The sequence below is a fragment of the Parasteatoda tepidariorum genome, chromosome 4 (genome assembly GCF_982258835.1).
Source record: "Parasteatoda tepidariorum strain Cologne lab strain chromosome 4, Ptep-v5.0, whole genome shotgun sequence".
Classification (NCBI taxonomy): domain Eukaryota; kingdom Metazoa; phylum Arthropoda; class Arachnida; order Araneae; family Theridiidae; genus Parasteatoda; species Parasteatoda tepidariorum.
In genome coordinates, this window is record NC_141758.1 from 85,006,296 (window position 1) to 85,024,833 (window position 18,538).

The 18,538-nt window shown below is 28.9% G+C and overlaps 2 protein-coding genes across 2 annotated transcripts in view; one reads left to right on the forward strand and one right to left on the reverse strand.

Moving 5' to 3' along the window:
* The window catches only part of LOC107441543 (neurotactin), a 90,536-nt gene extending 83,722 nt beyond the window's left edge, over positions 1–6,814 (forward strand). Inside the window, exon 9 of the mRNA XM_087161509.1 lies at positions 360–6,814. Coding sequence (XP_087017635.1) covers positions 360–782 — 423 coding nt within the window. The 3' untranslated portion in view covers positions 783–6,814. The remainder of the gene's footprint in view (positions 1–359) is intronic.
* A 697-nt stretch (positions 6,815–7,511) lies between these two features.
* LOC107441542 (uncharacterized) lies at positions 7,512–17,157 on the reverse strand. Its single transcript, XM_016054849.4, has 2 exons — positions 17,015–17,157; positions 7,512–9,273 (listed from the first exon to the last, which is right to left on the reverse strand). Exons 1-2 carry the CDS (start codon positions 17,018–17,020, stop codon positions 7,648–7,650), a joined length of 1,632 nt encoding a protein of 543 aa, XP_015910335.3. The 5' UTR covers positions 17,021–17,157; the 3' UTR covers positions 7,512–7,647.
* Positions 17,158–18,538: the final 1,381 nt, after the last annotated feature.

The window sequence follows — 18,538 nt, forward strand, 5'->3', positions numbered from 1 at the left end:
ATCAGGCAAGAACTTTTGCAACCACCTGATGTTTGGACCCATGCCCAAAAATTTGTGGGTTTGATCCCTGCCGGCTGAAGACTCCTCGTTTAGTAAATGGTGACTGATGCACATTAGATCTGTCGAGTCGCAATGTCCTCCATGTTCCTATAGCAAATCAATGCCCCTGGGGGTACTGATCCCAGAGTTTCCTTGTCTTCTGGATTGGTTTGAAATTACAGGGCTACCGAGTTGAACATTAGTAGTCGTAAACCCATAAAATTTGGTCGGCTGTGCAACGACGGATATAATACAAAATAAAAAACATTAACAAAGTAATTTTGCCTAATATATTTATTTATTCTGTAAACCTGTTACAGGTCTCTGATGTCAGAACAATTTGCCCGCTTGAGAGGTTAAATGAAGCTCTCGATGACGCCTTGGATACAGATTCCTATTGGTACTTAGTGGATTACATACCCAGTTCCCCAATCCAATTCTCCAATGAGAGCGCCGCTGTTCGACTCGCCGTTCATGGCTTAGACATCGCTGCCATATTTGGTATTATGGATAACTACATTGACACTATGTCACCTTCAGATCTCACTTTCCAGAAAAATATGCAAGACTTATTCTACAGTTTCATTTCCACTACTAAACCTGAGATTAAAGGTGAACGTCTTATGGCGTCTAATTTTATTAACATGATTGGAGAAGCTGTTCGCAGCCGGATGACACCATATGACAATTGCTATGTTTGGAATAATGATATATTTTACCCTACCTACGCAAAAATGAACTAATTCGATTGGATGAAATAAAAGATCTGTAAACGGTAGTGCAAGCTTTATTGAATCAATTAAGCACTACATGGTGAATGTTTACTAGAAAAAAAAACTGATGTTTCAAATTCCATTGTTTTTTATTTTTAAGGATCATTTATGATCGAAATGACAAGGTTTGAAATAGAAACAGCTTTGGTGTGGAATATTATAAAATTATTTTCGCTTAAGTTGGAACATTTAATCCTCATAAATTTAAATATTTCCGATTTTTTTATCAATAATGAGAAGTTTTGTTTCAAGCTGATTTATGCTTTAATTGATATTTCCTATTTTTAAAAAAGGATATGTCTAACAAGCATTACAAATTATACTTAAATCAAATCATTTAATGCAAGAAAATGGAATCAAGTCTAATTTTCATCTATGTATTTAGTCAAGGTATAAAACTAAAATAAAAGCTATAGCACAAGGTAATTAATTTAAAAAAAATTTATTAAATGTATTTAACGTTGCAGTTTTGTTTCAAGTAATCCAGGAAAAAATTCACTGGGATTTAATAACTTGATTCCTTAAAGATGAAACAGGAAAACTGTGATAACACTTTTCAACTATTGGTATTATGAAGTATTGCTCAGATGTTATTCATGTTTCAGTTTCATTTAAATGATGTAATGTGTATTGATGTTTGTCTTTTTTTTTCCTAAATCATATTCACCATTTTCCCTAATTCATATTCACCAGTGTTTTCAACTGAGAGAACCAAATATTTTTCATTGTATAAATAAAACAAATATTAAAAAGTATTTATTATTTAAGGCGCTTACTAAATTGCTTTTACTCAAGACTGAATTTGCATTTATATACAAAAAGTACTTATGTTTATTAGATTTATGTATCATCAAATATTTTTTGTATATAATTTCTTTGTAACATTGTTTTTTTTATATAATTATTTTAGTATATGATTTATTTTTAAATTTTGTATTTTATCTCATATTTTATTATACTAGGAACTTGTTGTGATTAATACATATCAGAATTGATGTTTTTAAAGCTTAATTCATTTTATCATTCTATATTTCTTTTTTTTTAATTATCATTGCTTGTATAAGATTTATTTTTATTTTTTGCTTCTCAAATTAAATTATGATTAGTGATTTTAAGATTTGTAAATTAAACAGGAACAAGCATTTAAAATCAATCTTTCAAAATCTATTTTTCAAAAAAAAAAAATTATTGCAGTTTTCTATACAAAATGTAAAATAAACTACAATTTTTAATGAGACTGATATTTACAATTTGTATGTGACACGTTTGTAAAATTTTACTACGACCAATATTCATTGAAATTATTCATCAGTTATTTAATTCACTGTTGATCAAAAACATATTTTATATTATTGCAAATTTCATATGCAATTAAATATTTATGCTGTTTTTAAACCGTTTTAAAGTAATAGGTTTCTGTGCTTGAAATAACTTCTACCTTGCGAAATTTTCTTATAACAAAGTCGATTAGTAATCCAAGCTAAATTATGAGTGATTTAATGCTAATTACTCTGCATTAATTATTAAAGAAACGTGTACTTTGTGCTGCCCAGTTCTTATAGCAAAGTGCACGCTGGATCTAATAAATTTAATGTTTCAATACAAAATATATTGCTTGTATCTGAAGTAAAAAATAAATAAATATAACCCAAAAAAGTCCAAGAAATAAAAAGTCCAAATTATATAGTTGTAAGAAAACACAAAAAATTTCTTATTACTTGTATGGATCCATAGGCAAGATTACATAGTTGTATGAAAATCCATAAATGAATTCATAGTTAAACTTTTAAGACTACTTAAATTGGTACATACATAAATGACCATTGGAATTCATAGTTTAAACAAGTTTAAACAAAATGAAGAAAGTATCGCAAGTTCCAATCCTCATCTTAATTCTAAATTTTATGAATCATCATATCATAATCTAAAATTAATAGTGTATCTTATACTTCTCTGGGACCAACCAGAATCGATTAGATAATGTTAATCTAAACAAAGGTTTAAACATAAATAACCTGTTTTAAAATGAATATGCTTAATTTATATGAGTTCCTTTTCTTTACAAGCGCATCTAAGTTTATGAGCGTCTTTTTCATTAGCCTGCACTATTAGCTGACCATGTTTAGGTCTATACTTATTATACATAATCAAACATGGCAAATAAAATAAAAATCTGAAAGCAAGAGTGTAAATATATATTGGATTTGAGTGCATTAAATTAAAGACGAAGACACGTTGTAGAGTAGCGAATAACGATGATGCTGTGATCTCAAAAGTGCTAGTTCATCGGTAAAGAGAATTCTGCAACATCCTGCTATAATTAGATGCAGTCTGGGAGATTTTTCATCTCGTTAAAAAATTTAATTTCTGAAAACTTTTTAAGCTGTCGCACTTGTAAATTTAGGTTTCAATGCCCTTTGCTATGAAAGTGTTGACATTTAAAAAGTGGATTAATGTACTTTCTATTTGCTCTTACAAGGCTTAATAAGGGTTGTAAATAATTGACACCGATTCCATTAAAAAAAATTGCTGCGCTTTTTAGCTAATTAAACAAAAACTGTTTATACGAAAGGTTATTCAACCGCTGCTATTAATATATATTCTTAGAATTTTTATCATAAATGATAGCGAAAAAATTAACATGTTGGATATGGCAAATTAATATTTAACATAGGAAGAAAACAAATAAAAATGTGACAAATCACTGTTGAAGAATAAAAAATTAAAAGTATCAAAACCTGTTTAATTGTTGGTTCAAACTTGTTTTGATACTTGTTTCGAGTAATTGGCATGTTTTGATATTTTTAATCCATCGGTTCTTTAATAGTGATTCTTTAGATTTCGCCATCATTTTCGTTTTTCTAGCTTAAATATTCATTTGTGGCCCATAATGTCAATATTTGTTTTACTTAACTTTGACAGGGGCTCTATAAATATGTATAAATATTATTACATCAGGCACATTATGAGATAATGTGCATTAGTTCCACTTCCTTCTGGGTTTTTTTCATCCTTAAAATGTGCAAATTCAAATAAAGGAAATAACTTATTAACCTTTTCGGCAGAGAATCATAGCAATTCATCTCTAACTAACCCTAAAATTATGTTAATTTTTCCTATATACAATCACTTGTTAGCATAGCATAATGTTGACAATTATTCGTTTTTAGTTTTTCTTTTGTTAATGAAAAGAACAAATTCTTTACCAAACAGTCTGTATCTAATTCACAGGAGAGGCTAATACTAGAATCCTGCACTGTAAAGAATGTTCCGTTAAATGCCAGAAAAAGTGTGCACGTTATGATTTTTGTTTTCTAAACACTGTTTATCTTATAGTATAAGTGTTATAATGTTTAGTGTACGTGTTTAGTAATGCATATTTCTCTATGTGTATTTTTAAAGTTATCGTTGCAGTTTTTGTAGACTTTTTGTCTGCAAAATAATTTGTTTCATATATCAAGGGTAAGATTTATATTTATCACCGATTCGCAGACTAATGATCTGAAGTCAACAATTTTTGGATGATGATACTTTTATAAAATAAGACTTAGTTGCACCCAGTATTAGTATTTTATATTGTTCTTTAATTTTTTAAAGGCCACAATTCGGGCAATTTTTAACTTAAATGGTACATGCGTGTAGAACCGCTGTTAATAGCCTGTTATATATTACTCTAGCCATTGTTGGTATTTTATAGATTTGTGTTTCTAATTTTGTGTTATTTTGGAAATTTTTATTTAAGGCTGTTGTCTACTAATTTCAAATTTAAAGAAAAAAATGAAAGAAATACGGTAGTTTCTGTAAGAAATATGTTTAAATTAATTTTCATTTTGTGACAGTTTTTTATTTCATTCAAAACCTGAAGTTAAAATTGGAAATTAGCTGTTTATAAATTCGTTTGTTTAAAGAAAAATATGTTATTTTTCTTAATTTCAAAGATTATTTTATTTAAAGTAAGGCACTAGAAAGCATTTTTAGAAGCTTAACATTTGAAAATATATCGAAATTCGAAAACGATTCTTATTTTATAAACGTTTATTGGAAAAAAAAGTGTGTTATTTTCCTTGATTTAAAATATTATATTTGTTTAAGATAAGGTATATTGAAAAATGTGAATTTTTTTTTCACTTTAAAAGATAACTTTTGAATAAAATTAAGAAGTCATTTTTGAAAAAATAATCTATATTAATGCAAACTAAAGTTTGGCAGCCAAAGATAGAAAACTACTCTGAAAGTCTGCTGTATTTAAATAAAAATTAATTGTTGTGAAAAATGTGTTATTTTTCTCAATTCAAAATATTCTAAAATAAAACAAAGCCTAATAATTTCTTACTCCAACAATTATTAAACTATTCAAAATTTAAAAGCCAAGATAATATTTTCTTATAGAAATTGTTGGTTAATTTCAAAATATCGAAATGTTTTTTCTATAATTTAAAATTAATAAGCAACAGCTTTAAATCTGGTAGAGAAATTTGCTTAAGACTTTTCATTTATAAAAAAAAATTCACCGCATATGGTGCTGTTTTGAAGAAAAAAACGTTTTACTTTTCTGCTGCATGGGTGCTTGTTTATACTAGTGTGAAACGTTTTTAATTCATCGCATTTTGTACTAGATTTCATAAAAAAGTGCTCAATTTTTACTCACTTTTAAATTGTTTGTTTTCTTTTTAGATATCAAAATACCTTTGTTGCTTGTAATATTCATCTCAGCTGAAATGAGATGTTTTACATAACACTTGTTACCCTTTTACAACTTTGTATTTTGACATTTATTGTGAAAACTGTTCATATCACTTTTTACAATCTCAAAAATGCAACAAAGTAGTATTTATTTAAAATTAAAGTTTCTTTTTAAATTAAAAATGTTTTGGTTACAAGAATTTAGTGTGAATTTTTGTTATAAATTAAAATGTATCTAAAAATTAAGATCATCGATCTATTCTTGTTCCATATTGGTTTTTAATTATTCAAGTATTATATGAAAGAGTTTAAGTTCGAGAATTTTCTGATAAGCTATGCATAGCCTACAGATAACTTGTTAATTAACTGGGTTTCTGGCCGATTTTTACAGACCAAATACTCATGGGTGTGTTTTAAATCCTTTTAAACTAAATTAGTTTCCTTAAACGTTATTCAAGTAAAAATATTGGTATTTTTAATGTTAACTATTTCATACTGATTAACATTTAAAAGCTTTTGTTTCTAATCTTATTTCTAATTAATATTCAAAATATTTTTAAATTTTTTTTATTAATTATAAAAATTAATAATTTGAATCTGATTCCTAACACACCTATGTATATGTTATGAATTTTGAGTTTCTCTGTTAATAGTTTTATTAATTTTTTCTCCTCATGACTATAACAATCAATTTGTGATTACAATCCCAACTGCTAACACAATCGGAATTCAATTAACACGAAGTTCTTATTTATAAAATTGGTGTTTAAATCTGATTGATTTTTAAAAAAAATTTCTACATCTCATTTATTAGTACTTCATTGCATAGTTAGTTTTATGTAAATTTTCTAGACATAATTTTTTTTACGCAATCATACAAGCAAAAAATAACAATTTAACACTAATCTGTTTTACGAAATTAAGTTAGTTTAAAGTTCGAAATATTGATAACTTTTAATTTTAGTTTACACGAAAACAGTGAACTTCCAAAACTGGATTCTCAAAGTATATTAAAACCTGAAATTTGTGCTGACTGACTTTACTAAAGCTTTATACTTGTATTTTACTATTTACATTAACCTATAATGTGGTTCCATTGTGATTGTTTAGTGTTATTTACTTTTATGTTTTATTATCTGCCTCTTGATTCAAGGGGAGCATCATTGTTCAGAGTAATGTCATTCATAACTTAATCGATTAGTATCATTTTGTATTTGTAGTTCTTGAAACGATTACATGCGTTTATTTTTTATTCTTCATCCATGAAGGAATTTGTGCTTTGTGTCCGACATAAACAAAATAAACGTTTAAAACCCAGAGTGTTTGGTTTGTTTATTATCCATAGCTGAATTCCCTCTCTTTTCGTACAGAGTGAAACAAAACGGGGAAACTTTTGCATTCACTTTCAATTCTGCAATCGGCTTTTCTCAACTAGGTAGTTTTCTTAAACAGTTTTATCGAAGTTTTAAAAAGTTATATATAACAGCGGGTCGCATATATGTTGCGATAAATTCCTAGGATTAGATTCATCAAGATTAAAACTGCATGGGAACCCATATTCGAGAATGTCGTCATACGCCGCAAGGGGAGCTTCACGTATTATGAACTGTTTCTTCATGTACTTATGTACAGGTCATAATAGGAGAGCACCTCTAGCAGTGTACGACAGCATTTCCGGGCAATTTTAATCCTTACATGTGCTCTAACTCCCTTAGAAGTGTGTAGCAACATTTCATTGATCCAGTACCCTCAGAGGTCTTTGTTTTGGGAACATGGAGGATTTTGTGTCCCAACAGAATCAACATGCCCCAATCACCATTTACTACACGGGGGAGTTTTCGGCTAACTGGATTCGAACTCCCGTCCTCAGGGTCGTGAGTGCAACGCCCTGCCACCCCAGGCTATCCCGATCCGGAAAAACTTTTTGTACCAGTTTAATACATTTTTACTTTTTTACATTATCTTGATCTTGATTCAAATTGAATTTTAAAAAGAAGGCATATTAAATATAACACATTTCTTGAATACATTTCTTTTTAATTCTAAAGCTTTGAGTATTTATTACAGTTACATATATTTTTTCCAGTAAGTTAATGTCAGAAAATACTCTTAAGTTTGAACTTCAGTGATGCTAGAAAATCGTCTTATAAGTTTATACATGAATGAAATTATCTTTTATCTCATTATAAATTTCTTCGTCCCAAGGAATCGCTGGAAAAGTTTTGCCTCCGAAAAATTCCACAGGTTGCTGTATTAATTCTGATAGCTTTTCAACACGTATCTCTTCCATTTTAGGTATATCTTCACCTTCTGATACCATTACTTCACGGTGAACATGGAAGGGGCTGTATTTTAAACTCTGAGGATAATTTTCAAGAACATTCGAAAAAGATACAGGTGTTGGCGAATCCACATATCCATTGTCACTAAATTTGATCGCGTTATCGTTGAAAGGAATTCTTTTAGTTTTTATAATTCCATTAAAACCCACATTCAAAGCTTTGATTTTATCTGGCATATTATTATTAGCCAAAGATGTGGTTAGTAGACTCCTGAAAAGATTGGGGTGTTCTTCCGGATTAAGGTTTACCGGTTTTAAAGGGTTTTTTTCGTTAAATTTTGGAAACAAACGTAGGAATACAACATTATTTTTAATTCTTGAACCGCTCTCGTGAGTCATTTCTTCCTCTGGCGTATTTTTATCGGGATTGTCATCAGGCCATTGGACAACTCTGTCATTTTCAGTAGAATCAATATCATCAAATAACTTGAAGATAATTCCGAATTTGCTTTCGTTGCCAGAGTTTTCCTCAGATAATGTTCTGTGAATGTTGACATCGATTGGTGCTTTTTTATCGATCTTATTGGCAGATGAATGGTCGACTATTTCAACATCGATATCATCCAAGAACGAGTCGATTTCTTTCTCCAACTCAACATTTTCTAATTCACCGAGAGCTGTGTTTAGAATGGATTCTGTTTTTACGGTTGATACTGTGGCACTGGTTTTAGGTGATACGGCTTCTATATGGCTTTCAGTAGTTGAGGGTTGACTGGGCCTGGTTAGGATGTATTTTCTAAATACAGGTGCGGCTAAATATTTCTCGCTCGAAGATTCTGTTGTTTTTACGGAATGTTCATCGTTTGTAAAGTTTAATTTTGTTGTACTGACAAGATTTTGAGGACTGTTCTTGGTTCTTGGCACAAATCTTGACTCCCTATAAGGCATTTTAACTGGCATGATTCTTATAATCTCTGGAATCCCTTCCAGTTTAGGCATAGCCATCTCTTCTGGAAATAAAGAAGATTCATTTCGGCTTTTTATTATGTGGGCTAATGACTTTAAAGACTTTACAGAATTCGCCATTGGTATGACTACAAATTTGTGCGAAGCCTCGGATTTCCGGATTGTCTTTCTTAATCCATGATTATCTTGAATCTTAACATATGAATCTTTATTCACTAAGTTGTCTTTAATTATTGAGGAAAATTCGGATTCCCAATTACTGTTGGGTTCTACTGGTTTAATTAGTAACACTGCGCTGTAAGCTTTAGTTTTCTTCTTGGCATTCATTTTTGGCGGAAAAGAATCAATAGGCTGGCTTTTTTGGTGATTTTTGTCTGCAGTTGGATCATCAGCTAATGGAGGGGATTTGTGATTTAAGGCAATGTCATGTGGAACATCGATTGTGAAACTCATAGTAAAATCCGACTCAGCAAAGATGTTTGGCATAATAAAAAAGATTGTCCACAAAAGCGCAGCAAAAGATGATTTGACCTAGACAAAAATGAACAATAAGGTAATGTAAAAATGAATAAAGTTCGGAAAATCAAATTCGTTAGGCAAAAGCGTTACGTATGCGCTACGAAGCTTAAATTGCGTTAACGTTAAAGTTACTGGGAATCGTAACGCTTTGCGAAATTACTCTATTATCAACAAAGGAAACTGATGTGCATAATATTTTTTTCTTTCAGGTGTGACATAAACTAAATTATATTCTCCTTTTTATTATTCTTGAAAAACTCAGTTTAATCAAGATTATTTTTTCATTTCATTATAATTATTAATCGATTATGATCAAAATTAACCTTTTCCATCGTACCGAAGGTGTATTCTAAATCTTCAGCGGAGATTTCGGTTGTAATTGAACCAATTTTGGTCATTTCAAAATTCTGTGAATGCTAAGAGGTGGTCCCACGTTAGATTGGCGGTTTTCAAATATTTATAACAGTAAAACGGGTAGAGTTAAACGAATCTAGTTGCGAATTCACGTGACAAGGTATAAACTTTATTTCTAGAGTTTTTAATTTTAGTACTTAAAGTTTGGGATAGATGGCACTTTCAGTTCCTTCTAGTGTTCTTTCCGTTATGATTGCTAATTTATTCCTTCGATTACAAGTGAATGCAGTTGATGATGGATATTTTGAAAGTATTTTAATTTTCTTTTCTTTCATAAAAGATTTCGCAACGTTTTGATGCGATTTTCAATTAATTTTCTAAATTTAAAGGACTTACTTTTTGTTGTGACATCTTACGGGAAAATTATTTAATCCAAAATCAATAACTTCAGAAATAAAATATAACCTTGTTACATGAATTTTGTTTTAACCTTAATTTATGAAAACTGTCAGACTATTGAAGGACATTCAACTCTCAACACACGGGCAAATCCCTTATTTAAGCCACTCTAACTCTCGGAACCTCGTAACACTTCCACGGATTGTTAAGATTCTGCAGAACACCATTTCGTGAAAGGTTTAAAAAGGTTCATTCACGATTTGAATTGAATAATGATGATGTTTCTGATCAATAAATCATTCGGAACCACTGATTTTATAGAAAATACAAAATGTCTACATTTGGTTAATCAAAAAAAAAAAAACAATTTTTTTCGCCACACATAGATCAGAGAAAGTAAAAAGTTAGGACGTTAAAAGAAAATTCCTTTGTTACTCCGTCGTTTCAGATGATACTGCTCTTTGAAAAATAATTTTAACTGTAAAGAATAAAAATGAATATTAATAATAATTTAGCGGAAGAAATCGGTACCGTTCTTACAAGACTTTCTTTGACAAAAAAAAAAAAAAAAAAAAAAAAAAAAAAACAAGCTCATTTTACAAAAAAATAAATAAATTCGCAAAATGTTGAAATAGGGGGAAAAATCGATTTATAAGTGTATGCACCATGGATGCTGAAGCTAGTCTCCATGGCATACACTTAAGTGCAGAAATAATTTATTCAACAGATTATAGGTATTGTGCAAATTAAAAGGAGTAATCTGTAGAAGTGCAAAAATAATTTCATTCCTCAAATTACCTAGATAATTTGCACATTCCCTATTCTTCAAGAGCACGACTGCCTTTTACCGCTTTATCATGATTAGCTACTGTGATTTTTCAATTACTTTTCTTGATTTAAAGGTTCTACTATTCGCAGCGCCATCTCTTGGTAACGAATAAATTAAATTAAATTGCATTTACGTCGCAATTTCAAAGTTTCCAATTTATGGCGACTTCTTTCCAATTGCTTGTTTTCAAGACACCTGAGCTGGTCTTGAAACTACCTACAGTAGAGACCGTCAAGTTGGAGGTTTTCCTCTGGCCTGAAATCCCATCGAATATTTAAAAGAGGTGATTTTAACAGCATAACTTTCTGGGTTTCACCAGACATTTTCAAGTCATCTTAATCTATTGCTCGGGATGACCTGTGTTATCTGTGGCTACATTTAGAGCTTTTACATAACTCAAAGTTATATCTAGTTCGCCAACAGCCTCTCTCTTGCGCTGAGGCAATAATAGGCCTGAACATTCCCTATTATTATTCATTCGTTAAAAAGAAAACACGATATCTGCTAAAATAACAGCTACGTTTCAAATACTAAATGTGTGTTATTTATTAATTTGCGATATCTAAATAATACGGAACTAACAGGGCCGGATTAAGACCTCTTGAGGCCCTAAGCACTGAAAATACTTTGGTGCCCCCCTCTAACAATTAAAAATACATCTGCTATTAAGTCACGTGTTAACTCTAAATATAAAATCAAAATTTTCTTTAAAAGAAAATATTTTTTCAAATAAAAAAAATTAAAATATGATCAATTGAAAACTTTTCAATTAATATAAAAAAAACTTCTGTTTGTGCACATAATATATTAATAATGATTGGAAGAGAAATGAGGGGAAAAAATTGTGATGAGTAAATTTATAAATGCAACAATTATCATCAATGATCCTATAAAATCTGGATTAAAAATCATAAATGAACTTATTTCATAATAACAACTCCCTCTAGATTGCATCTGTGGAAAACAGAACTAATTACCTAATTAAATTATTACTATTTTGTTTAATATTTTGGACATTCTCTTAATTAGGTAACCTGTCAAAGGTACAGAAGAGTTTAGGAGCAAAAAATAACTATCAATTAAATCTTAATTTGACTAGTAAAAAAATAACCTTTTAGAAAAAATGATAGAAATCACTTAAAACTACTCCATTAAACCTGTACATAAAATTCTCATAAGTGATAGCAGTAACTTTAGTCTGAAAAAGCTGTCTCAGTAAATAAACACTCTATCCTCAATAAGTAAATAAATGCAAAAACAAAATACTTTAAACAACTATAAATTCAATTATCAGATTTTCGTTTACAAATTTAGAACATTCGTATTTTTATAATACAAAGCAAAAACATAAATAGAGCAACAATGAATATAATATAAAAACTAAACTTAATTAATAATCAGTAGAACATAACAAACCATCATTTTTAATTTATTCACTTTTTTTTTGGTGTGTGTTAACGATATTTTTTATTCCTGTATGCATACGCGTACATAATACCACATAAGTTTTATAGAAAATAATTTTAGGTTTGGAAAAATACAATCCTTAGAAACATAAACAGAAGTATTGTATGTAATTTTATTGAACCAACATTTATCTTAAACCAAGCGAAATCTACTTTGCCTACTCAAATTTTATGTACTAAATATTTCACATATTCTTTACAACATTTAAAGACAAATTCATAAAATAAATCGAAATAAAATTTGTGTATTGTTACTTAAAATTTTTATTTAAAATCGAATAAATATTTAAATTATAACGTCATAGAATAAAGTGTATTTCAATAAGATCAATTATTTAAAAAAATTTAATTACTTCTTAAAACTTATAATACGGCATCCCCTCCTAAGAAATATGTCACATTGTATTTTTAACAAAAACTTGAAATTTTTTTTTATTACTTTTGAGTATTATTATGTAATAGAATGCTTAAAATGTAAAAAAAAATTATATAATTTTTAAAAATTGTAATTTTATTTTTTCATTTAGGTTTAATAAATTTTTTATAATTAAAATATTATAATGCTTTAGAAAAATTAAACTCTTTACTTATATTTATTTAGACATAATCAATATTGATCGATAAATAATAATTATTGATAAAATTATTTGAGGGGTTTAGCTACTACCTGAAGCAATATAAGCTGTACACTATTACAGCATGCTTTCAAAAGCATGAATAATGTTGATATAATGTTTATATTTAGAATAATGTTTGAGTACAATAAACTTTTTCTGTGCATTCACGTATAATTTTACCACTTTTTTTTTTCCTTTTAAGAAATTTTTTTTTTCTTCTCATATTTCCGTAAAAATATCATAATAATTTTTAGAGTCACAAACAAAAGTTTTATTTGTTCCTTATAATTTTTATATACAAGAAATGACTTTGTTAAAATAAGGAAAAACTATCGATACTATAATTTCAATAGCCTATTGAAATATTAACTATTTTAAAGATTAAAATGATAAAATTTAATTACGAATTGCAAATAAACTTTTAAGTTTTTAAGAAAAGATGGTTAGTTATTTTACATATTATACATTAAATGTTACATTATATGTTAAAATAACCAACTTTGAAATATCTTCTACTAGATCTTAGTACACATTTTAACACAAAAAAGAAAAGAAAAGGAACTTTTGAATTTAAAATTTCGGTACAGGCAAAGATGATAAAAGAAAAATTTTGAAAATAAATATTTTCGAAGTGGAGAAACATCAAAGTTAACCATTTTAACAAGGCTATTTATCAAACACCTTAGCTTTTCCTAAAAATAAATTAGTGATTTCGTTTGAACAAAATTAAAGTTATATTTCATTAATCTGCCTTTAAAAACCTGTTCAAAATTTAATAATTAAAATTATTTGCCCAATGAAATGGAAGATTCCTCAAGCATTGTTTATAAAAACATTTTCATTTTTCATAAACATTGGGAACAAGGAAGGGGAACCAATTTAAGTAGAATAAATGGTTACTTACGTCAACTCTAAAATTTCTGCAAGAATCATGTTTGTCTTTATATGATCGTTGCCCGAAACTTTTCTCTTAAAATAGTCACAAAAATCAAATAGTAAAATAATCGATAAAGTTAAATAAAAATTAAACAATGCGAAAAAGTAAAATAATCTAAACACGAACCAAGTTGAAACAAAATCCTGTAAACTAAGGTGTAAAGTGTTTACCAAAATGTTTAATTTGTGTGTATATACGGGGGGGGGGGTGTAAATACGGGAAATTAGTTACTGATTGCAGTTTAAATAAAGTTATTGGTTGAAAATTATGTCAATCAAGAAACTTTTCTTTTCCTAGACCTCCCACTTTCTTCAATCTTAAGTCATCATTTATTTGTATCTGTACCCCTCGAATGGAAGACAATTTGAATTTTCTGAGATATGGCCCTTTCCTCTAAAAAAAAAGGAAGGGGGAAGTAAATCAATTGGTTACACTTGTCTTGTCCTTAAAGTGGTTCTTCTCAGAAAATTTAGCTTTGTATTCTAATGCATATGTTGGGGACAATCACGGTGGTCCTTTTCAAGAGGTATTGCAAGAGCCTTTGAATTCATGAAATCGAATGCTGGCAATAAACAGCTTTTGTTGTTTTACGACGGGATTGTTTGTTACATGCAGAAAGCAAGATCAGATTAAATTGAACCCGTTTCCCAGCAGCCTGGTGCTTATAATAAAATAACAGGAACAACAATATTTTCCCCACTCGTTTATGCAGAATGACCAATTTTTATTTTAAGAAAAAGTTAAATGGACAATGGAAATACCTTAATTAGTTATTTATTTATTTCAATCTGATGTACACACGAGCTGCAAGTAAAAATTAAAAGCAACGATTAAATTTATTTTTAGTGACAGAAATAATATTATTTTCAAAATATTTACATGTTCAAATTATCATCTTAGTAAAAGTTGATGAAATTACATATATATATATATATATATATATATATATATATATATATATATATATATATATATATATATATATATATATATATATTTATATATTCTCAATAATAATTTTGATTGGCTCTAACTTTAATCATTATCATTAAGGAATTTCTTTATTAGTTAGTATTAAACATATTTTTAAATTCAATTAATAAAAATATCTTTATATCTTTCTTAAATTTGTTATTTACTTTTGATTGCAAATTTTCAGAACTTTTCTTATTTCTTAATTGTAATTTTTACAAATTTCGTTATAAGATGCACAAAATATAGTTTACTTGCACTAAACCCAATTCAATGATCGAAAATTTGATTTTATTGATACTTATTTCTTATATTTGATTTTAATATTAAATTAGTTTTAATGGATACTCTTTTTAACGTATTTTTCACCGTCAAAACATCCGATTCACATTGTGAATTTACACATCTTTTGTGCTTAACTTTTATAACATTTGTATTTATACAAGACTCTAAGGACTAAGGAACCTGTAATTCTTTCCTTATTAAAAGACTAGCTGCTTGCATTCATATTACATAGTATATATTTTAAGTTTTAAAATCTAATTTCAACATTCGCTATATATAGATAAAAAAAATTATAAGTAATGCGAAGTGTGTGGTCATATTTTTGCAAATTTAACCTCTCCTCCACAAAGAAATTTCGAAAAATGATACTTAAACACAGCTTCTTTTTCTTAATTTAGTGAATAGAAAAAATATTTGACGTAAAATTTTGAAATAAATTTTTGTAACACAACCTTTACGTAATTTGATGACTTCTTTTTCCAGTTGCAATGAGAATATAATTAAAAATATAGTGTAAGCAAATATTTTTGAAAAATGTGCAGCACATAAAAGCAAAAACATGCATAATACAGTTTTTTTTTTCACATCACAAATCACATATTTTACATAATCAAATCATTGCATCAAAATGTTGTAAAAAAAAATTTTTTTACATAAAAAAATCAAATTGACGAAGTATTAACTTTGCTACAACTGCGAAAAATATTATGTAAACATGAATCGTAGCAGTATGTTATAGAATCATTGTAATGGATAAATAAGTAGATCTTTTATCGCATAGAAATTCGCTACCTAATTTAATTATAAGACGAAAAATTTTTGATACATAACATCTTTTTTTTTTTTTTTCTTTTATTATGTAAAATTTCGTACTTAGAAAAGCTTGTTATCTACTCTTGAAATGGAAGCTCAAAATAATAAATTTTTTAAGTAATGTTTCAAAAAAAATTTAATTATGTACTCCTAACATTTAGTCAAACTTTGTGGTGCCCCCCTTTCCCCTGGTGCCCTAAGCACGTGCTTAGTGTGCTTAATGGTTAATCCGGCCTTGGGAACTAAATAATACTAAACTATACGGAAGCCGTTAATGTGCATATCACTTAGGTAAATCTCGAAAAACTATTGTTTCTACACTTTATCTGCTGATTAGCTATTTACTGTGCACAATACTTAGGTAAATCTTGAAAAACTATTGTTTCTACACTTTATCTGCTGATTAGCTATTTACTGTGCACAATACTTAGGTAAATCTCGAAAAACTATTGTTTCTACACTTTATCTGCTGATTAGCTATTTACTGTGCACATTAAACGGCTTTCGAGCTTGAACAGGAACATAAATACTTCATTATACAAAAACGCTTTGCAGTTTATAAGGTTTTAATTGAGCACTAATTTTTCCTATCACCTGATAAACAGGGATGCTCATCCTTAATCAGTATTTTTAAAACTCTTAACAAAAATATATAAACATTAAGGATAACAAATTAACAATGTCGAAATCTGTCTGAGTAAAGCTAGATTGAAAGCATCAAAACATGTTTGATTGCCGAGGAACACAGAGGAGTTGAAATGCAATAACACCTCCAAATTTTATGAGACAAGCAAACCGAATTTGATATTTTTCATATCACCGTCGCCGTCTTCACTAGTGATTCGACAGTTTTCGTTTCTTCCTAACTCTACATATTAATTAGAGACCATTAATCCGTATGGTTTTTCGCCATTTTCATAAGTATTCAAAAAATATATAACCAGGAAGGTGATTACGGAGTACCCTACACAAAGAAATGAAAAAAAAATCAATATTTACGTTTTTTTTTGTACTATTACCGAGACTAAAGATACTGATTTTCAGTTTAAAATAAATAAATAAATCGAGTTATTATACGTACCTTCATATTGTTTGTTTGCAAAACTTAATAACGAACAAGAACTAAGTTCACGTCAACAACCAAGTCCACATTAAATTTAGAATGCTTATATCGATTCGCAAAACAAAACAGATATTTATTTAACCAAAATATTCTATGAATTCTTTCGAAATTGCAGAGGAATTTTGTTTTATTTTCAAATCGTGGAACAAAGAACAATCGAAAAATTAATGAATCACGATATTAAATTTTCTCAGAATTGATTGATTAACAAACGAAAAAATAGATAAAAAATTAAAACATTATCTTTAATTCTATCTGCATCACAGCTGTTCTGGAGGAAGTTATTTACAGAATAATGATTGGATTTTAAAATTTGTGCCCAAGTACAATTCTTTTTTTTTTCAATTTCAGAAACAGCACATTAAAATATGTTGTTCCCAAGGAAAATGAAAGATAATTTATCATTCAATATATAGCTGTTTTCGACAGCTCCATCGTCATATGAAGTGGTGCTTTTTTGTGAATAATATACTATTTTTACAACTGCTATGATTTTGCATCAGCTACTCATGATTGTTAGGTCAAGTTTAGCCTATCTAAACTCTAAGCTGTCCATGCTTAGTTTGAAAATGGCGCAAAACGTCAATGTTAAAGAGACAGTTTTGAGAAAATAAAAAGCGTTTGTGGATTAATTTTTTAATATTTAAAAACTTACTACGATGCTGCATTAATTACCTGGACTCGTAAAATTTAGCAAAAACTGAGAATATGGCGGAGATTTTAATCTAGCTGGAAACATGTCGCCAAATTCGCGATTTTTTAAAAAGTTTAATAACTATTAAATTCTTTCCTTCAAGATGATATATACAGTTTAAAATCGTCGTACTGCTTCAAAAAAGAAAAAAAAAAGCACTTATATCGTGGTTTTTTTAATTTACTTTAGCGACAGAGCTTCAAAAAAACAATGTCAAGTTATTTTATATGAATCTATTACGTTTAGTATAGCTCAAAATCGCCACCAGGCACAGGGAGATAAAAATTGTTTGACAGTCGCAATCTTTTAAGTTATCATTATTTTTTTTCACAAAAAATGTACTTCCTGTGCAATTTTTAATAATAAATATAGAGCCATGGTGGCTCAGGGGATAGAGCGCTCGCCTTCCAGACTCGGGTTCGATCTCAGCGATGACTGGTCGATACGAATTTTTCTCCCGGCTCGCACCGACCACAGTGCTGACGAAAAATATGCTCAGTGGTAGACGGATCATTGGTTAGAGTCACCTTGCCGCCAGGCTGACCATGGAGGTTTTCCTGGTTTCACTCTCCATGTAAAGCGAATGCGGGCTAATGCCATCAGAAAGTCTTCCACAAAGGCAAATTTATCCCCATACTTGTTTCAGGAGTTCCCATGTCTTCTGAATTGGGTTCGAAATTACAAGGGTACGGTGCTGAACCTTTGGAAATTGTAAACTCAAAATTGGGTGGGCTGTTGTTGTTGTTAATTTACGTCGCACTAGAGCTGCACAATGGGCTGTTGGCGAC